Source organism: Globicephala melas, chromosome 13, assembly GCF_963455315.2.
Source record: "Globicephala melas chromosome 13, mGloMel1.2, whole genome shotgun sequence".
NCBI lineage: Eukaryota > Metazoa > Chordata > Mammalia > Artiodactyla > Delphinidae > Globicephala > Globicephala melas.
In genome coordinates, this window is record NC_083326.1 from 47,005,496 (window position 1) to 47,026,936 (window position 21,441).

At 44.8% G+C, this 21,441-nt stretch overlaps 1 protein-coding gene across 3 annotated transcripts in view; it reads left to right on the top strand.

Annotated features, from left to right (window-relative positions):
• KCTD1 (potassium channel tetramerization domain containing 1) overlaps positions 1–21,441 on the top strand; it is a 182,327-nt gene that overhangs the window by 150,898 nt on the left and 9,988 nt on the right. For all 3 annotated transcript variants that reach the window (XM_060310468.1, XM_030876455.3, XM_030876453.2), the window contains exon 3: positions 9,996–10,140. In XM_060310468.1, the coding sequence (XP_060166451.1) occupies positions 9,996–10,140 (145 nt within the window). The remainder of the gene's footprint in view (positions 1–9,995; positions 10,141–21,441) is intronic.

The following is a 21,441-nucleotide window of genomic DNA, read 5'->3' on the forward strand; positions in this document are numbered from 1 at the left end:
AATGGGCCAGAATAAAGGTTATAACAGCGAAGCAAACCTGGGGAGCCATGATCAGTGTGAATGAAGCTCTGGTCTCCACGCTGGCAGACATCTGTGACGATCACAGAAACCCAACAGTGACGACACAGCCTGTATTTCCAAACACACGTCCTGACAGGCTCTTGAAGAACCCATCTGTAATCCTTTATGTAGACGCAAAAGCTTCGAGAGAGTAGTTATTTGTAAAAGCAGATTTGGCTTTAGTGTACTTTCACTCAGGACTTGCAAATGAAAAGTTATGTGAACAAAAGATAGGGGAAGCAAATGGTTATCAAATGACTCCTGCAGTCTGTCCCGTTCTCTATATGATCACAGAAAGGAAGAAGAAACATGAGAAATTCTTGTCGTTAGCTGGGATACTTTTGTTTCTTCAAATGTTTTGCAGCTCAGGGCTTGGTTCTGGTTTTTGTTGGAAGGGACGGGAAGAAACATCGATAGATACACCCACCGCCCAGCGAGTCGGCTTGATGCCTTTGGGTAAATTCTTAAACTGTGGTAAACCAAGCCTGAGCCCCAGAAGGGCGTGGACGGTTGCACAAGACACACACCTGTGACAGCACATCGTTGACCGTGGTACAGCCAAAGGCAGGTGCTGTGAACAGCCACTTTCCTTATTTCTCAACCCCACACACCCGAGAATGTTGTCTTTGAATCACGAGCTGATACAAACTTCATATTTTTCACATGTCACTTTTGATTTGGTGACTATGTAAATAATCTTGCGACATCAATTCGAAATCTTACGCTTCTCAGAGTACAAAGCCAACCAGGTACAACGTGCATTGTGGTTTGAAGAGGCAATTAGACGGTGTTTCCAACAAAAGGGTAGGGTGGACATTTTTTATATTCTTTCAAATGTGTAGATCCTTCTGAAGCCCTGTAAACATGACTCTTGTCCAATTAGCAACTTTCTTTCCTTCTTCTAAGGAGGTATAACTCACAGTCCTGGGGCTAAATCTCCTCCCTTTGTCTTCGTCATCTCAAACTCAAAAGCCTAGTTTCTGAAAGTGCTTTTAAGCCTCCTAGTCACTCTGAAGTCATACAGTGACAGAATAATTCATTTTCATTCATCCAACCACCTTTCAATACTCCTGAGTATTTGAATGATACTCATAAGACTCTTGAATGGTGTTGGTAGTGACGTGTGTGTGTGTGTGTGTGTGTGTGTGTGTGTGTGTGTAGCAGGATAGGGGTACAAAGGAGACAGTATAGATTCACTTACTTTCTTCCATACATCTTCTGTTAGGTTTTCAAAAAGCATTTACCTCGCCTTTAAGTAAATTATATTTTTCTTGTCCTTTCTTTTTATATTAAGCACTGTGTGAAGCCTCTGGTTTTTTCACTTCTAGGTACTAAGCAAAATATGTAAATACTTCCCTGTAAACTTCTGTTTTGCTGGCTCCATTACAAGTAGGAAAAAATTGTTAAATTGAAAATAGAAACAGCTGGGTTCGCCCTAGCCCTCTCCGAGTGTCATATAATTAATAGGATGATTTTATTTGAAAGGACTGCTGTGACGTCCTGTAAGCCAGTCCCAACAGCCTGGGATAGTAAGATACCAGAGGAAATAGGGACAGGCTCCGTTCCACATCCTGTTTTTACTGATAGCCTCAAAGTATGGTGGAGAGAGTGGGGCCGCTGGGAGAGCACAGCCACACGGGGATGGGCTGAGTTCATGCCATTTATGAGGGAGATTGAGGGCACAAATGGAAGAGTCAGGAATGTTTCATCATATAGGAAGGCACTCCTTCAACAGCTAGGGCTAACTCAGAATCCCAGGAATAAGAACAGTCACTCAAAAATAAGTTAAATTCAACGGGAACACATGCAAAAGAGTTTGCTTATGTAACAAGAAACTGGAAACAAGAAAACTGGAGTGCAGCTGCAGGATGCAGAAAGGTTGGCAGGAGGTGTCTGAGTGGGAAAGGAGCAAGTGTTCTGGGACAGACGGACACTGAGAGTCGGAGACAGTGTCGAGGCTGGGCTGGCCCTCCCTCTTCCAGGACGGGAGGCTGCATAGTTCAGCAGTGACCTGGTGGCTCTGCGCCTCAGTTTCTCCATCACTAACATCGAAGTATCACCTGTAAATACTCTACCATTGCTGTGAGGATTAAAGCAGATAATTCATAGAGTTTTTAGCAGAATGCCTAACACAAACTCAAAAAACGTTTTATAACATGTTTTCTCTGAATAGTAATTATTACTGTAAAATGGAAAACATATTCTAGAGTTTTAAGTCAAGAGAAAAAAGGAGTGTGTCACAAATACCTCCAAATATAGAACAGCCCGTTGGGAGCAGTGGGGGTGACCTGGGGGGCTGACTGGTGCACACGTGCGGGCTTGCCTGCCCACAGAGAAAGCAAGGGGAAGCCTAAACAGAAACCGCTGGAGCCGAAAATACCAAAGTGGGCTCCCATGGGACACCATGATGCTCTGATCCAGGACTGACCTTAAAAAGTAGCCCTTTGCCCTAGAAATCATCTTAAAACAGACACTTGCTCAAACCAAAGAGCAGGACCAGGTGATGTAAAAAGTTGTCTTCCGGGACTTCCCTGGTGGTCCAGTGGTTAAGACTCCGTGCTTCCACCACAGGGGGCGCAAGTTGGATCCCTGGTATGGGAACTAAGATCCCGAATGCCCGGGGGCACAGCCAAAGAAATAAAAAGTCTTCCGATTTAAGATGCACAACAGGATTTTATATACCATCGGATTCTGTTTGGGCATTGCATGTCATCTCCAAAGGATGAAAATCTGTCAACATTTACGGAGCCCAGGCTTAACCGAGAGGCAGAGCGACCACTGGGCAGTAAGGGAGTGGCCCTGAGCTGGGCTCTGCAGTCCCACTGCCTCAGCGCTGGTGGACTGGCTGCAGTGTCTTCACCTGTAAAACGAGGGTGATGGTGTCTACCTAGCAGAGTTGTTGTGAAGGCTCAGTACTGTGCCCTGCATGTGGAGCACTCGGTAAATGTAGCTCGTATTAGACATCCATTTATTCCTCGTAAGAATTCTTTGGACAGGGTATTATCCCATTCCTCAGATGAAGAAATCAAAACTCAAACCGATTTGGTCCTGAAGATGGTAAAGCCAGGATTCCAACCCAGGCCTGTGAGTCAGAGCTGAACATCCAGGGGCTTCCGAGATATTACTGAAGGCACCACGGCCAAGCTCTTGTGGCCTCACATGCTCTGCTCAGGTTGACCCTTTGAGAGACATGCTTCTCACTTGTTGGTGTTGCCCACCTCACCCAACAGGCTCTTTCTTGCCTGAAATCCCTTCTCCAAGGCCCTGTGCCCTTCCCCTTATACCTGGTGATCCTGAAGACCCAGCACAGGGGTGCCTCCTGCAGGAAGCCCCAATCTCCCCCTTTTTTTAAGAAAAACTTTTTATTATGGACATTTAAAAATATATGCTTGGACTTCCCTGGTGGCACAGTGGTTAGGAATCCGCCTGCCAATGCAGCAGACACGGGCTCGATCCCTGGTCCGGGAAGATCCCACATGCCACGGAGCAACTAAGCCCATGCACCACAACTACTGAGCCTGCGTGCTGCAACTACGCGGCATGCGCCTAGAGCGTGCGCGCCTAGAGCCCATGCTCTGCAACAAGAGAAGACCCTGCTCGCCGCAACTAGAGAAAGGCCCGCGCTCAGCAACGAAGACCCAACGCAGCCAAAAATATAAATTTAAATATATATATATATGCAAAAACAGAATACAACATTGAACCCTCACATTTCAAAAAGTTTGAGATATCAACCTAGCACTTCTCTTCCCTTCCACCCATTTTGTATCCTTCCTCTCCCATCTCAGCAGAAAGGAGGGAAGGGGACCCACTGGTTGCAATGCTGACTTTTCTGTCCCCATCTCCTTCCTTCCCTGCTGTTCCGAGTCCAGGTTCCACTACAGTGACAGCTCCCCACATACCTCTCGTTTGTGTACCCACACCTACAAACACAGACACACACACACACACACACACGCACACGCAACTGCACAACACAAACACACACACCTTCACCCAGCCCTCTACCTCATTCACCATCTTCCTTAGGTATATATATTAGGACAGAAAATTGGTTGGCAATCTACTAACTTGAGTTAGTAGACATGAAAAAGTATGAAGCCACAAGTGCTTCTGAAAACAAAATTATTCAATAGAAAAGTACTCTGTAAATCAGATTTTTAAGAAAAGTAACATGCTACTGATTGGTGGACTCGTGGGAGGGTGTCCTCCATGGGCTTCAATGTGACCGTCTTCTGCCCATCCCCCCAGGGGCAGCATGGAGGGTTTACAGCCAGCTGTCTGTCTGGCCACCTGTGCATCCTAGAGCATTACATTTCTCCATTTGTAAAACGGGACGTTGATCTAGGCCATCCTGGAGATTGTCACCTCTAAAAGTGTGGTTGGCTATTTAAGAAAAAGTGCTGTGACAGTTCAGAGTGACAGAATGACTAACTGAGAGCATCTCCAGTCGACGACGTCGACTTGCTCCTCTCTAGTGTCTCTGCTCATCCACCTTTGCACTGGTTCTCAACTCAGCTGTTCATTAGACTTCCTTGGGGAGCTTTTTAAGAGATGCAGATGCTTGGGTCCCAAGCCCGACCAATAATTACATCAGAATATGTGGCACTGGGCATCTGTATTTTTTAAAAGGTCCCCAGGTGATTCCATTGTGCAGCCAGGGTTAAGAAGCACTGCTCTATACAAATGACACAGTCGAAAGCAAAGCAAAGGAGGCAGGACTTGGATAAGTTACAAGCTGCATCTGTGAGGAGCTGTGATTTCAGTGTTTTGATTGTCTCACTTCTAAAGGAGCTCTTCTCCTTAACATCGCTGAGAGCGTAGCCTGACATCAGTCCCCATCGCCCTCAGAACCAAATCCAAACTCCTTGACCTGGCTTACACAGCTCTTTGTGATCTGACTTAAGCTGATTTCTGCTGCCCCAGCCTCATTTTTCAGTTGGCCCCAGTGGAGAGTAATCACATGTCTGTTTTTTTCCAGCTTCAAGCCTTTGTATCTTCCCTACCCCTCTCCTTTCTTATCTAACCTTACCTCCCACCCCTGTACTTGGCCAACTTCTGCATATCATTCAGGTTCTCCAGTGGACTTTCTTTTTCTTCCCTGTGTACTGCCATAGCCCACTCTGCATACCCACTGGCGCACTCAATCACACTGCACTTGACCTGCAATTCCCAGCCCCACAGACTGTTAAATTCCACAAAAGTCAAGAGTGTGGCTTATTCTCCACTGCGTCCCCTGTATTTCACATGGCCAGGTTGAGTGAATATTGGTGGAAAGAATGGATGAATAACTGAATGACTACACAATAAAAAAGGAAAGAGAAATTCTTAAGGAACTGAGTCACGGTAAATTAGAGAAACCAGGTCCTCTAAATGAATGACTACACAAGAAAAAATTCTCAGTGATTGATTCACACTAAGTCAGGTAAGTCAGGTCCTATCCCTATATTCTCTTTTATTTAAGACCATTCTTTAATGCCAGGGAGAGGGGGAGCCACAGTGAGGAAGCAGACTAACTTTCCACCAAAAGGAGCTTAATTTCCTTGGAGATTTGGGCTGCATTATTTCCACCATAAACAAAAGTAGTCAACAGAGTTAATACTAAAAAGCAAAAAAGAGGAATGTATTTTAATATCTGTTAATGCATTTTTTTAGTGAACCTTTATAATTCTTTTAATTAATGAAATATTTGCAGATAAAAATGATAGTATGGGGGCTTCCCTGGTGGCGCAGTGGTTGAGAGTCCGCCTGCCGATTCAGGGGACACGGGTTCGTGCCCTGGTCCGGGAAGATCCCACATGCTGCGGAGCAGCTGGGCCCGTGAGCCATGGCCGCTGAGCCTGCGCGTCCGGAGCCTGTGCTCCGCAACGGGAGAGGCCACAACAGTGAGAGGCCCGCGTACCGCAAAAAAAAAAAAAAAAAAAAAAAAAAAAGTGTGTTTGCAATTTACTTAGAAACTCCAGAGGGGGAGAGGGAGGCATAGAGGTACAGGTGAAACAAGACTGGACAAGAATTGATAGCTTTAGAAGCTGGGTGGACACATGGGGGTTCATTATATTATTTTCTCTGCTTTGGCATAAAGTTTGAAACTGTCCAAAGTAGAATGTTAAAAAATACATGTCAAAAAAATAAACTTGTGGAAGGAAGTTTTTCCCTGCATTGCCACTTGGTTCAATGAGTGTTAAAAAACAAAAAAGCAGCTGTACATCATCCGTAGCAAGCTTGGTCTTGGTCAGTTGAAAAACAGGAATGTTCTCCAAGGTTAGCAAACTGTAATCAGTTCCACATAGTTTTCAGGCACCAGAGTTTACAAGTCACTGCAGTTGATTTGTAACTCCATTCATATGTCCACAAGAAATACAGCCTGTGTCGATGTTCCCCTCTATTTGCTTAGCCAAACAATGCTTTTCCACAGCACATTCAATCTCGAAACAGACCCAGGACCCCATTTTACGATCACTGGCACCACCCTGTCTTTCCGCATTGTTTTCACAAATTCAAAACCTCCTCTTTTTAAAGTTAGCAAAAATCTGCAGCAGTGTCTCTTTTTATTACTTCAAACCTTTGTTGACCCAAACGCAGGGACTCTTTCTTCTCCCAGGGGCCTTTCACCGCAGCCAGGAATGTGCATTCATGTGGCCACGGGTTCTTCCTTCCCGATCCCGCCGTCCTCCTCCTCTCCAGCTCCTTCCGCCCCGCGCAGAAGGCGGGAGGGTTTTCCCACCAATTTCAGGCCACGCCCTTCCCACCTTCTGGTCCGCAGAGCGCGCCCTCCCCAGCCTGGCGCAAGCTCGAAGCGAAGGTTCCGGACCAACGCAGGTTCCGCGGCTTCGGTGGGTTTCTCATCTAACGCGGGGAGTCCAGTCCTTCCAGCTTCTCACCCCCTTTCGGCTTGAATGATTCCACCTACAGGCTCCATTTTTCCCACTGCCTCGCCCAGAGGTCGCAGTCACCTCCCTGCCCCCCCCCGCCCCCACCCCACCCGCGCTGGGTCTCCTTTCAGATTTCCCTCCTCTTTCCTTTGCCTCTTTTCCTACGTCATCCAAGTCAGATCTGAAGGCGCTTCTGATTGCAACTATGCGCAGTTTCCCCTGTCTGCTGGAGGTGGGTTTTGTTTGTTTTGTTTTGATGGTATCCTAAAAGCCGCTTACACAACACGTTTCTCCTGTCTTGGAAAGCTCTGTATCAGTACACTTAAGCCAAGATTCTTCCTTTTACTCCTTCAGTCCTGTTCCCTACAGTGCCCGCAGGCTTCTAAGAACTGTTTTCGTAGACATTGTAGTTTTCGTTTGCTCCTTTGGGGTACTTGCTTTTGCTGTGTTCTTTTTGAGCGTGCCATGACTCTTTCTGTATTTTTCATCAACCCTGAGAAAAAGGGTACCTTTATAAAAGAAATGGAGACGCAGAGAAGTTGATTTACCCAGATTACAGCTAGTAACTGGCGGAGCCTCATTCCCCTCCTCACTCAGTCACTGCTTTACCCATTCACTCCGTGAAGATTTATGTTATTTATTTATTTATTTGTTTGTTTGTTTGTTTGTTTGTTTATTGCGGTACGCGAGCCTCTCACTGTTGTGGCCTCTCCCGTTGCGGAGCACAGGCTCCGGACGCGCAGGCCCAGCGGCCATGGCTCACGGGCCCAGCCGCTCCGCGGCATGTGGGATCTTCCCGGACCGGGGCACAAGCCCATGTCCCCCTGCATCGGCAGGCAGACTTACAACCACTGCGCCACCAGGGAAGCCCGTGAAGATTTATTTAATCACTCATTCTGTGCTGGCGACCTTCCAAGTCTAGATTTTGAAATTGAGTATTTAAAAATTAAAAGCCTGGGATTTATTTAAGAATAAAATATTTACTTTTCATCTCATTAGTGAAGTGACTTGTAATCTTTGATATTAATTTACTTCAGGCCACAAAAATAATCAGTGTACACGCTTGGATTTCATTATAAAACTCTTGCTGAACAAATGTGAGGTAGAAATGAAAACTCTAGACCGAAAGCTTTCATTCAGCAGTGGTAATTCTTTTCATTCCAATCATTGTAGGGAGGCCCCTTTAAGATCAAACAGACTGTGCCCAAATCCCCCAATGCTACTTAACTAGTTGGGCAAGTTACTCATCATTTTGAGCCTATTTCTTCATCTTAAAAGGAGGATAATGGATTTGTTGCATACATAAAGTGCTTAGGTGAGTGTAAGTTATCTGGAAAACACTTAATAAATATAGTTCCCTTTTCTTCCCCTGTCAACTGTAAATTTATCATTAACAGTGAAGAGTAGAATGTTTTCATCATAGGCAAAGAAGTCTTATTCTTTCCCATCCTGCACCAAACTGTCCTGGAAACCGTATAAATGCGTGACAAAATGTGTTTTAGTTTCGCTGCCTCTTCTTTCTATAGTCTACCATTTGATTGATGTGTTTATGAGAAATGAATGACAAGGTAGCATGTGGTGCAAGAATCCCAGGATGGTTGTAACCTACACCCTGGATGATCACCTTCAGTTCGTGGAAAGTTGGATGAAAATAGTAGTTGAGAGAAATACATTGAGTTTTAAAAATACGATCTGACTAATTAGTTGCTTTCTTCTTTGCGCTTACTACCTTCAGGTAGGACATGAGTTTTCTAATTATCTTTCAAAGATTGTTATTGAAACAGATTCACAAGTCTTTCTTTTTGGGGAGGGAAGGGAGCAGCTTTCCTATTTGTTGGTTGGTTTGTTGTATTTTAAGAGGGATGGAATTGTCGATTTACCATTACATCTGTCCCATTTCAACAATAAGATTAGAAAATTTCAAAATCATCTTCAAATCAAAATCATCATCAAAGCAATAAAGTGGTGTTCCAAATCAGAGAGAGACTTGTCATGAGTTCTACAAAATCTTTTCTTAAAAAATGGAACCATTTTCCTGCCTACACTGTTCATGAAAATCAAATGCACCTCTTGGCAAAGGAAGAGATTTCAAGTGTGTAAATTCTATTTTCTGATACAGGATATTTATTTGTCATTAGCCAACACTCTACCTGTTCATACTATAGATGTGACTGCTTTCTATTAACTGAGTATATACTGAAGTGTATAGTTTCAGCCTTCCTTAAACAGATAAATGATAATGGATACAAAATGCTTTAACTGTAGCACACTTTTCAAATGTTTACTGTAAAGAGGAAAAACATATTATAGATTCCTGTTTTTAAAAATTACCCATAGCCACTTATGTTTCAGCACTAGGTCATACTTTTTGGGTGGTCAAATGTTTATATTTTATAACGATTCCTGGCTGTTACAGATGATTTTTGCTGAGACCTAGGAAACTAGACTGCATATTGTTAATGGAAAACATATTCTCTTAGATGAGTGATATTCTCAATTATTGTTTTTTATAATTAAATGTAGATGTTAGCATATAGGCATTGCTTTATTTTTAGAAAATTTGGGAGTCATGGGTAGGGAAAGCTCAGAAAACAGATTTCTTAAAAACAAAATTGCTTTTTTTGTAGAATCTGTTTAAAAGACGCTTTGGAGCAATTATATATATACATTTATATGTGTATATATGTATATATATATATATATATTATAATGGCAGAGAGGGTTGTTTTAAGTAACACAGAGGGAAAGACATGATCTTCCATTACAATGAAAGCACTTAGCCATAATCACCATGTCAGGACATCTTCTTTACAGGTAAAAGACATTGAATAATAGAATTTACTTGAGAAAGGCTGAGACTATTTTGAATTGTCTGGTCTTGAGATATTTATCAAGCAGGGGCCAGTATTTCTCAGAGAGCCGTAACTACTTAGTGGGTGATTTTCCCGGACTGCCATCTTCAAAAGTGCTACCTTTGACAGTGACACAAAACAGTAGCTCTCAGTCTTAGCGGCCGAACAATTGATTCTAATTGTCTTCACTGTTCCCTCTTTCCTATCACAGAATCGGAAGACTTTTTGATGGTACAGAGCCCATTGTTTTGGACAGTCTCAAACAGCACTATTTCATTGACAGAGATGGACAGATGTTCAGATATATCTTGAATTTTCTACGAACATCAAAACTCCTCATTCCTGATGATTTCAAGGTGAGGGATTCATATTAAATTACCAACAGCATAAATACGTGCTTTGTTTTGATATGCTCCAAAAAATATTTCCAGTTCTACGTCTTTAACATACACCAACTCTAATGGCATCAGAGGTTTCTGACATGGTTGTATTGTCTTAATGAAATAGAGTATATGGTCATTAAAGTTTTACATGGCCGAAAGAGGACAGCTTTTATGTGAAGAATAGAATTACAACTCATTTTAATAGATTGAAAATAAGTTGGTTAAATTCAAAGCTTATTTCTGACAAGTCTTAGGTAGAGAATAAAAGGAAACCTCCTTAGCTTAATAAAGACTTTTTCTCCCAGAAATTTAAAGGAAGAATTATACTTACCAGTAAAATTTTAGAAGCGTTCCCTTTTAAAGTTACTAACAAGTGTTAAAGTTAGTCCTACATGGTGCTGGCAACTCTAGGCAATGAAATTAGACAAGAACGAATAGAAAATGTTAATATTAGAAGGGTGTATACAAAAATGTTATCTTTGCAACTGTTAATACTTCTCTAAATAGAAGATTCTAAAGGATCAATTAAATACTATTACAACTAACAAAGAACTCATTAAAGCATCCACATTCAGGGTCAATATAGTAAAATCAATAGCTTACCAATAGAAGAGCAAAAGCCAATTATAAAATGTAATGGGAAAATGTACCACTAACAGTAACAACAAAAATTATAACACCCAGGAATAAACTTAAGAAATATGCAAAGCCTGATTAAGAAAACTGCAAATCTCTACATACAAGTTTAAAACAAGAATTGAATAGATGAAGAGACATTCTCTGTTCCTGGTTGGGAAGCTTCAATATTGTAAAGATGTCAGCTATGCCCAAATTAACTTATACATTCAGTGCAAACCCATTTAAGTCACAATTTTTTTAAAGGAAACATGACCCATTTATAAAGTTTGTGTAGAAGAAAAGAATGCTTAAGAAGAGCTAAAAAATATTTGGTGGTGATAGTAATGGTGGGCAATAGTGGATGTGTCCTACCAGACATCACAACATACTATAGCGCTACAGTGATTAGAAAGTGTGATCCTGATAGGGCTAAATTATACACATAGATCAATGGAGAAAAACAGGGTTTGGAGACAGATGTGTGTGTATGTAGGAATTTGATATATTATAAAGGTGGTATTTCAAATCGGTGGGAAAAGAAAGGAATAGTCTGTAATTGGCAGTGAGACAATTGGCACTAAGACCTTTGGAAAAAATGTAAAGCCAGAGCCCTATCTCTGTCATAAGGTCACCAAAATTCCAGGAATAAACATAAAAATTAAAGCTATAAAAAGTATTGGAAGAAAATAAAAAGGAATTTCCAAAAGTATAATTTTCAGGCAATGAGGCAGTCTACTTAAGCAAGACTTACTACCCAGAAGCCATCCTTAAAAAAAGAAAAAAATTGTTGAACTAAAGACACCATATACAAATAAAAGACAAGTGTCAGACTAGTTGAAATATTTGCAACGAAAAATTAATATCCATCATAAAAGAGCTCCTAAAAATCTGTAGGAAACATTCAAACAACCCAATGGAAAACATTTTAAAATGTAAACAAAAGTTTCTCAAAGAAAAGAATAGAAATTGCCAATAAACATTTGAAAAGATATTCAATCTCTCTAGTATCAAAGAAACAAAACTTAAATGAGATACCCCCTTTTATCCATCAGATTGGCAAAGATGAAAAAATTGGTAATATATAGATAGTATTGGGGAACATACAGTGTGGTTGGGAGTGAAAACTAGTAAACATTTTTGGAGGACAATTTAGTGGTAGTTTTAATTTAGTTTTCATTTAGCAATTCCATGTCTATTAATTTATCTTCTAGAAGTAACACATAAATATGCAAAAATATATGTACACAGAATGTTTATTATAATTATATTTGTAATAGTAAAAATTGGACACAAAAAATGTTCAACAATGGCAGATGGTTACAAATATTACACACTATTCATACTGTGGATTAGTTGATGTATGGGGGAAAAAATCACCAAGATTTTTTTCAGTGAAAGCATTAAGTTGCAGAATATGTATAGTATGTTTCTATTTATGTAAAAACGTATGGGTATGTATGTGTAAATAGATAGAAAAAGATCTAGAAGAATAGATCCCAAATTAATAGGGGTTCGGGGGGGGCTCTCATCCATCCTCTCCTTCAGGGCTTTGACCTGTAGGGTATGGGCCAAGGATGACTAGCCATATGGAAAAGAGAGTGTAGAAGGGTCATATCATGTATGCATTTCTCTTACATGAAAACAATATACATTTGGCAGAAAAATAAGAGAATAATAACTGTATCGAGTGTGTGCAGTTCCCCGCAACCCTGGAATGAATCGGAGGAACTCTTGTGACTCTGTTGCTCCCCAGCCAGTTGGGGGTTCCCGGGGGCCTCTCAGAGCGGGCCTCTCACAGTGCTGAGCAGGATTCCAGGGTTTACAGACATTGGAAGTTGGTTTGTGCAACGTGGCTCCTAAATGCAAAAGTCGGCAACTTTACCAAGGATGGTCTCTTCCAACTTAGGAAGGAAAACGTATTGCGAGTCTCTAATACGGCGCCTTCCTAGACGGTGTTCAAGGATGCTCTTCAACGTATACACTCTTCTCTCTACTTGCCCCTTCCTGCCTTCCCCTCGTGCCACGCCATTCATCTGCGAGCATCGTCCGCAGAAGCCGCAGGGGACTCTCCGGGCTGCAGCCCTCAGTCTAGGGCTGGGGACCCACCTGCTTAGACACGAGGGCAGAGCGAGCCGACGGGTTTAGACAGAGGGGCCCTCGCTGCAGGGACCCCCAGCTGCAGAGTTGACAGCCGGCCGCTTCGCACACCAGCTGCAGCGGACGGGAGCTCGGAGGGAAGTCTTCTAGAAAGCAGGCAGAGGCCCTACGTGGACATGCGAAGCGGGGCTGAGTCCTGCACTGGGCACAGAAGGGAAGGAAGGAGTGGGGGAGGGGGAGAGGCCTGCTGCGCGTGGGCGGGGCTTCGGCTGGGACCCCAGCCTCTCATCAGACCCGGCGCCTCGGGTGGCAGGCGTTGGCTCCCGGGTTAGGGCTGGGAGAGCAATCGGCGAGTAGAGAAAGGGCTGAAAGAATGAGAGCCAAGGTTTCCTTCCTCTCTGGTGTTTTCCTAGAAGGAAGGCACTAGGAGTGGGAAAGTGGGTGGAGGAGAGAAATTTCACCTTTAGTCCTATTTGAAGGTGATTGCATTTCCAGACGCCCACTCAGAACAGTGACCTGGATAGTTCACTGGCTCCTTAAACGAGCTGCCCACCCAGGAGCTGGGGGGCGGGGGGGCACCGCCTCCTCCCCGCCGCCAGCACCGTGAAACCCGCTCCTCTCCCCTTGCGTCCTATCCATCTCAGTGAAAATGCCAGAATCCACCGTCCTGCTCCAGGCCCTACCCTCCCACATCCATCCATCGGTGGCTCTGCCTAGAGTACCCTCCGGATACTTCTCGAATCAATTCACCCCTCTCATCCCCCCTCCCTAGTCCAAGGCCCGGCAACTCTCTGGATGACTCAGGGTCCCTTCAAAATTGGTGTCCCGTCTCCCACCCTTACCCCTTCTCATCCACTCTCCATGTTGAAACCGGGAGACACTTATTTCCATTAAACTTTTTTTTTTTTTTTTTGCGGTACGCGGGCCTCTCACTGTTGTGGCCTCTCCCGTTGCGGAGCACAGGCTCCAGACGCGCAGGCTCAGCGGCCATGGCTCACGGGCCCAGCCGCTCCGCGGCCTGTGGGATCTTCCCGGACCGGGGCACGAACCCGTGTCCCCTGCATCGGCAGGCGGACTCTCAACCACTGCGCCACCAGGGAAGCCCTCCATTAAACTTTTTATTTTGAGATCATGGTGGGTTCTCATGCAGCTGTAAGAAATAATGGAGAGATCCTGTGTTACCCAGTTCCCCCCAGTGTAACATCTTGCAAAATTATACTATAACCTCACAACTGGGATGTCAGCATTGTCACAGTCAAGGTACAGAACATTTCCATCATGGCCAGGATCCCTCCTGTTGCCCTTTTATAGTTATGCCCTCCTCTCTCTCCCACTCCTCCATCTCCCACCCCATCCCTCACCAAGGGACACTTTTAAAAAAACATCGTGTATAGCGACTTGCTCCTGCTTCAAACTCTGCAGGAGTTTCCCATTCCTTGTTCATGGAGCAAAGCAGCACATCCCCGTCAGAGCGCACAAGGCCCTGCCTACCTCACCCGGCTCTTAACCTACACATGTGCCACACCATCTTCTTGTTCCCCTTCAGAGCAGCCCACTCTGTCTGCTGCTCTTTCCCTGGCCTTAATTTGTCACTTAGGGCTCATCATATTCATCACTAAGCCATCGTGTGCCTACTCTAGCTTAGATTTGCCTGTATCCCTGCTTCTCCGTGGTCACACACAGTGTATTTGTAATTATTTGTCTCTGTTGTTTAGCGCTATGTACCCAGCTGTATGTTAGCAAATGCTTTCAGCTACAAGTGTTGAAATAGCCAATCAACAGCACCTTAAACTAATGGAGATTTATTTTTCTCACGTAAGAAATCAGAGGTCCATGGCTGTTGGCAGTGGTATCTGCTCAGTGATGGTATCAAGGACAGGACTCTCTCTTTTTGTTTTGTCATCCTCAGTGTTGACGTTCTGGCCTCAGGCTTGTCACCTCAGGGTCTTAAGGTGACTGCCACAGCTCCAGGCATCACATCCTCATTCAAGGCAGGAAAAGGGGACAGAAGGCTTATAACTCACAAGACTTTGTCCTTGTCAGAAGATTCCCAGGTTCTCTTCATTGGCTAGAACTGAGCCTCCCCTAGCTGCAAAAGAGGCTGAAAAAGTGAATTTTTTTTTTTCAACCTCTACAGTGAGAGAAATGGGCAAAGGCTAAGGGGTTGGGCACAGCTATTGGGGAAGCTAGCCAGCAGTGTCTGTCACACTGGCTCAGCCCTGCACAGAGTAACATGTAAATATCTGTGGCATAAGTGAATGAATACACGGATGGATGAGTAAATGAATGAAGTGAGTCTCACATTCAAACCAGATTCTCATTCATACCTGGTCATATACTTCCTTATATTTGAACTTTGGATATTTTGTATGTATATCCTGACCCTTTAACTACTTTGTAAGAGTCTCACAAACAGGATCATTTTTAGATTTTTCTAGAGGACATTGTGTGCTGGACACGTAATAATTACTTAGTATTAATTAATTTAAACACAGCCGAAAAAGGTCAAAAGAATCATAGACCAGAAGCTAACTATAAGTAGGCACTACACTTCCATTTAAAATCATATAGGACTAAATGGAAATTATAAAACATGTATGTATGTAATATCATCATCCTAAGCTACTTGTCAGGGTAATATATTAACTTATAATTTCCATGATTAAAAGAGATGCAGGGCTTCCCTGGTGGTGCAGTGGTTGAGAGTCCGCCTGCTGATGTAGGGGACACGGGTTCATGACCTGGTCCGGGAAGATCCCACATGCCGCGGAGCGGCTGGGCCCGTGAGCCATGGCCACTGAGCCTACGCATCCGGATCCTGTGCTCCGCAACGGGAGAGGCCACAACAGTGACAGGCCCGCGTACCGCAAAAAAAAAAAGAAGAAAGAAAAAAAAAGAGATGCAGACTCCAGGGAATATAAAACAATTTATGGGGAATTACAGTCAGAAAATGATAATAGCCATTTGTTTTTAGTTGCAGTATGTTCCAGAAACAGAGCTAGGTGTTTTAAACACATTTAAATGTGGCAGGCATTATTTTTCCTCCAAGAATATTCAGGTTAGATGCTGGGGAGAGAAAAACTGCATGGGAGATAAGCTGTGGCCCATTCCAGAGGACAATCCCTTGAGGACTCACCCAGTCACCACCCCCAGCCCCCTACCCCTGGCTAGGATTGGGATGGGTGCTTCTCTGTACCTTTGGTGCTCCCTTGGGATTCCAGAGCTCTGAAAGACCTGCTGTTCATCAACTCTAAGCACAGAACACACCCTTTAACTGCCTAAGGTTTTAACTGTAGCCCACACTTGGGGAAAAAGACAAAAAGCATGTCACATGAAACTCACATATCCCAGGGCCCTGCAATGTTTCCCACAGAACCTCTGGGTGACAGACAGGCTGTAAATTACAGGGAGTCTGGAACCTGGCAGAGCAGCCAAAGAACAGGTGATGATGGAGGTGCATCCACCGCAGTCCGTGCGAATCACAAACGTGGGCGCACACAGATGGGCTCTGTCTGCCCGTCCCTGAGCAGCACTATAGTGCTTTCTTCCTTGGCAGAGTTTATCTCCTGACCTTGGAAAAGGGACACGGCATTTGGCTTGTGGAGAGAATCTTTCTTACTGGGTTTGCAGGGAGAGCATTCCTTGATGACCTGCTCCCCTCTCCAGCTATTTAATGCTGGGTTGAGCAAATGCGTGAAATCTTGAAATCACAGCATCCTACGACCCTGAAAATCTCGTTCTGCAAATGTGCTGTCTGAGCTAGATACCCATTTAACAATTTAGATAATTTCATACTTCAGAACACCACTTAAGTGGCAGCTGCTTGTGCGCTGCTCCCACTGAAAGGCGTTGGAATCTGTTCTCTAGATAAGCGATTGTAGAACTTCTCTGCCGTGTTTTATTATGGATAATAATAAAACTTCCCTTCATTTCCCCTCACCCCTAATTATACTGATTTGTTCACTCTTGCTCTATTTTCTGCTCACTCCCAGGCATGCATGGGCGTGTGTGGGTGCACACACCCATATACACACGCATGCACACAGTTGGAGTTCCCAGCACATCAGGAGTCCAGAGCTTTGGTTCCTTTTTTGATGGGGAACCACAAAATTACCCCTCTCTAGGCTTCTATTCTGAACCCCTTTGGTAAGTGCCTGCATGTTGCTAACATCTTTTGTGGTCTCTGGATAGATGTCTCCCCTTCTTAGATAAAGAAAAATTTGCTAGCAGACAGCCTCCAGCTTACCTCTCCCTGGCTTAAGTTCAAAAGTCTATTAGTTATTTCTGATAACCTTTTAATATTTCAGAAGAAGTATATGTACGTTGTAGGAAACCTGGAAAAATAGACAAGCAAAAAGAAAAGTTTCAACAGTATATTCCCACCACTCAGAGATTGCCGATGTTAAAACTTTAGTGCATAGGCTTCTGGGTCTTTTTGCTATGCTTATTTCAGACAATATCTCTACCTTTCCATTTTAATAAAATTTTATTTCCTCTAATACTGCAACCATATTCAGATTTCCCTGGTTGACCCCCAGAATGTCCTTTCTATGTGTTTTTTTTTTTTTTTGATCCAGGGATTCTTTATTTTTTATTTTATTTTTGGCTGCATTGGGTGTTTGTTGCTGCGCGCAGGCTTTCTCTAGTGGTGAGTGGGGGCTACTCTTCATTGCAGTGCGCAGGCTTCTCATTGTGGTGGCTTCTCTTGTTGAGCACAGGCTCTAGGCGTGCGGACTGCAGTAGTTGTGACATGCAGGCTCAGTAGTTGCGGCTCACAGGCTGTAGAGCACAGGCTCAGTAGTTGCGGTGCACGGGCTTAGTTGCTCTGCGGCATGGGGGTTCTTCCCGGACCAGGGATTGAACCCCTGTGCCCTGCATTGGCAGGCAGATTCTTATCCACTGAGCCACCAGGAAAGTCCCTTCTGTGTGGTTTTTCCAAGCTGGTATCTGATCTGAGACCTCGATGAACCTAGTTATTTTATGTCCCTTCCTTTTATTATCTAGCATAGTCCCTTTTTATATGATGCTGACTTGCTGAAGAGAGCAGGCCACTTGCCCTACACAATGTCCCACCATCTGGATTTGTCTGGTTGCTTTGTCATGTGAGCTCATTACGCTAACCTCTCATTTCCTGTAAACTGCAACTTGTATCTAAAGACTTGATAGGGTTAAGTTAACTATTTTGGTGAGAATACATCCCCAGTGATGTTGGGTACTTCATATTACGTCACATTAGCAAACACATGTGTTTGAGTCACCACTAATGATACTAGGAGTGACCATTCAATCAGGGTACGTTCTGTGTTCCTGTAGTTGCAACAAAAATGATTCCTGTCTCGCTCAGAGTTTCTCGGCTCACAGTATTAACGTTTTGAGCCACATGATGGTTGTGGTAGGGCTGTCCCATGCATTGTCGGATGTTGAGTAGCATGCCTGGCCTCTACCCACTACCTGCCAGTAGCACCCAACCCCTCCCAGTTATAGAACCAACAATGTCTCCAGACATTGCAAAATGTCCTAGCTTAAGGAAAAGAGGAAGGAAGGATTTACGGGAAGGATTCTCGTTTATCTCACAGAATTGGTGGGAACATTCTCTCAGGGGTGGAAACACCAGGGCAGCTCTGAGGACCTTGGTTGTGGGAGTCTGTGGGCTTCTAGACTGCTGCCCTTAACCTGGCTCTGCCCCAGCAATGCCAGGGTCTCTCTCTCCTTTTTTGGTTCCACAGAGAGACCATCTGATTGGCTCCACTTGGCTCCGATGCTGGTGCTTTAGCCAATCAGCTGCGGCAACACAGACATGTCTTCTAGGTACTCATTCCTGAGGAACGAACTTTCTCAGAGGAGGCAGAGTGCTGAGCTGGGGAGACCTTCCCCCCCCCCCCCCCCGCCGGAAGTTTCTTCTTCCCTAGCACCTGAGAGAGTGCCCACTCAGGATGTCGGCCCCGCCCACGGTCTCAGCTCTGCCGCCTAGAGTTTGCGTCCCTGCTGAGGGATTGTTGCTCCTGGTACGCCTGCCGAGGCCCACTTCTCTCCCTCTCCCCAGGACACTCCCTCCGAGGCAGGATAAGCTGCAGTAACCAGAGGTAGCAGCCAGCGCCATGTCAGATAGCATCCCAGCCCTGGCCACACGCCAGGGTGTGGCTTCCAGATGCTCATGGATCTGCCTTGGGCTCTGCCCTCGGCACCCTGTCAGATAGCATCCCAGCCCTGGCCCTCGCCACACCTGCACAGCAGCCCTAACTCCTGCAGCCTCGTGACCCGGTGACTTGCGGCGCCAGGGTGTGGCTTCCAGATGCACATGGATCTGCCATCGGCACCCTGTCATTGTCACCTGTGGACACTTTAGCTTTTCTCTGGGAGAGTCAGAGAGGTGGGGGGTGGAGACAGTGGCCGGGTAGAGAAGGGACCTTGCCACCTCTCACGTTACCTTCAGTAGCCATCAGGGCTGGGCATCCTTGGCCCAGGAAAAGGAGTGGTCGGGAGGGGCTGGAAGATGGTGTTCAGATGGTGCTGAACAGGGAAGAAGACTCCTGGCCGGAAGTACCAAGTGGTAGCAGGGCAAAAGGAGTGAGTGGGCCAGTCCTCCTGGGCTTTGAAGAAAAGGAAGGGGTTTGGGGACGGGGAGAGCAGACCAGGCGGAGCACAGAGGAGTTTTAGGGCAGTGAAACTACCTTGTATGATATTATAATGCTGGATACATGTCATCAGACAGTTGTCCAAACCCACACAGTGTTAGTGAACCCTAACGTGAGGACTTCGGTTATGATGTGTCAGTGTAAGTTCATAGATTGTAACAAATGGACCGGTCTGGTGGAGGCTATGGGTAGCCAGGGAGGCTGTGCATGGGTGGGGGGAGGGGGCATATGGGAAACCTCTCTACCTTCTGCTCAGTTTTGCTGTGAACAAAACTGCTCTAAAAAAAGAAAATTGAAAGGAAGGAAAAAAGGAAGGAAAGGAGGGAGGAAAGGAGGGTTACAGAGCCAGGGAAATTAAGAACCTTAGAGGTCCCAAACCTCAAACACTGAAAAAACTGTGATGGCCCACCTCCCCCTAAAAAACACGTTTTTAAAGCCAAGTTTTCTAAGGATCTGTTTCTGTTTATGATCACTACATGGATGCTACTGTTGGAATGTAAAATATAAAATCCTTTCATTTCCCCTCGTTTTCTTGGCGCCTCCTCTTTGCAGGTGCCCAGATACATACATACCCTGCCTTCTGGGGAGCCAAGCATGGCCAGAGAGACCCGGGAGCAGGACCCTCTGTCCCGAGCGCGGGTGGGAGAAGAGCTTCTAGAGCTCCAGGGAGGAGTTGGATGCATTCCTCGTAGAAAAACCCTCTTTGTGCCCATGGTACCTAGCATGGCCGCTGCACATAAACAGGTCTTAAAATGAATGAGTGAGTGGCTGAGTTGCCTTTTGAATGGAAGGACCTGTGAAACTTCAAGTACATTAAGCGTGAAATAAGCCTTTCAAGGGTTTTGTGGAACTAGAAGCCATGTGTGGTAGGCTGAGTAATGGCCCCCAAAGGTGTCCACATCCCAATCCCCAGAACCTGTGAATGTCACCTTACGTGGCAAAAGGGACCTTGCAGATGTGATGAAGTTTAAGGGTTTGGAGATGGGGAGAGTATCCAGGATAACCCAGGTGGACCCAATAGAACCACGGGAGTCCTTAGAAGTGAAAGAGGAAGGCTGGAGGGTCAGAGTCAGAGAAGATATCAGGAAGGAAGTGGTGTGATGGTTAGCCACGAGCCAAGGAATGTGTGGGCAGCCCCTGGAAGGTGGAAAACACGAGGAACCTGATTCTCCCCATGAACCTCCAGAAAAAGAGGCAGCTCTGCCAATACCCCGTCTTTGTCCTGTGAGACCCGTTTCAGACTTCTGACCTCCAGAACTGCAAGAGAATAAATTTGTGCTGTTTTACACCACCAAATTTGTGGTAATTTCTGACAGCAGCAGTAGGAAACCAATACACTGTGTTTATCACTTTCCTCCCTGTATGGAAAATGTCTTCTGAATTCAAATATTTAATCAAGAAATGAGCTTTGGAAAAACGGCCCATCTGCCTTTTGGAGTCCACGCACATTTACTTTCCTGTTCCGTGTACTTCTCTCCAAGGTCTCAGGGAAGCCCAATGTATTCACCTGTAAAATGAGATCTTGATCTTTCTGCCTCTCAGAATTATTGCAAATCTCAAAAAAAATATTCTTTTTTATTTTAAAAATATGTATTCTAGGATGTTAAATTATTTAAACAGGATAATACGTCTGTGAATAACCTTTTACTGAATATGAGGCTAAGCAAGAGATGGGGTGGATGCTGTCTTAACGAGAGAAGGTAAAGTCAGCGTGGGAGCAGAGAAGAGTAATGGCTACTAGAACATTCTGGACTTGCTTTGCTGAAAGCAGACACGGATGCTTTGGATTCACTTCCTTCAAAAGAAGAACTGGGGCCAAACCTGCTTCAGCCCCGTAAACGCCTGCCCATTTCCACCTCGTCCCTTGGGAACAAGAGGCTGGGTCGTCTAGAGTTTGTAAAAAGCCAATGAAAGGAAGGCGGGC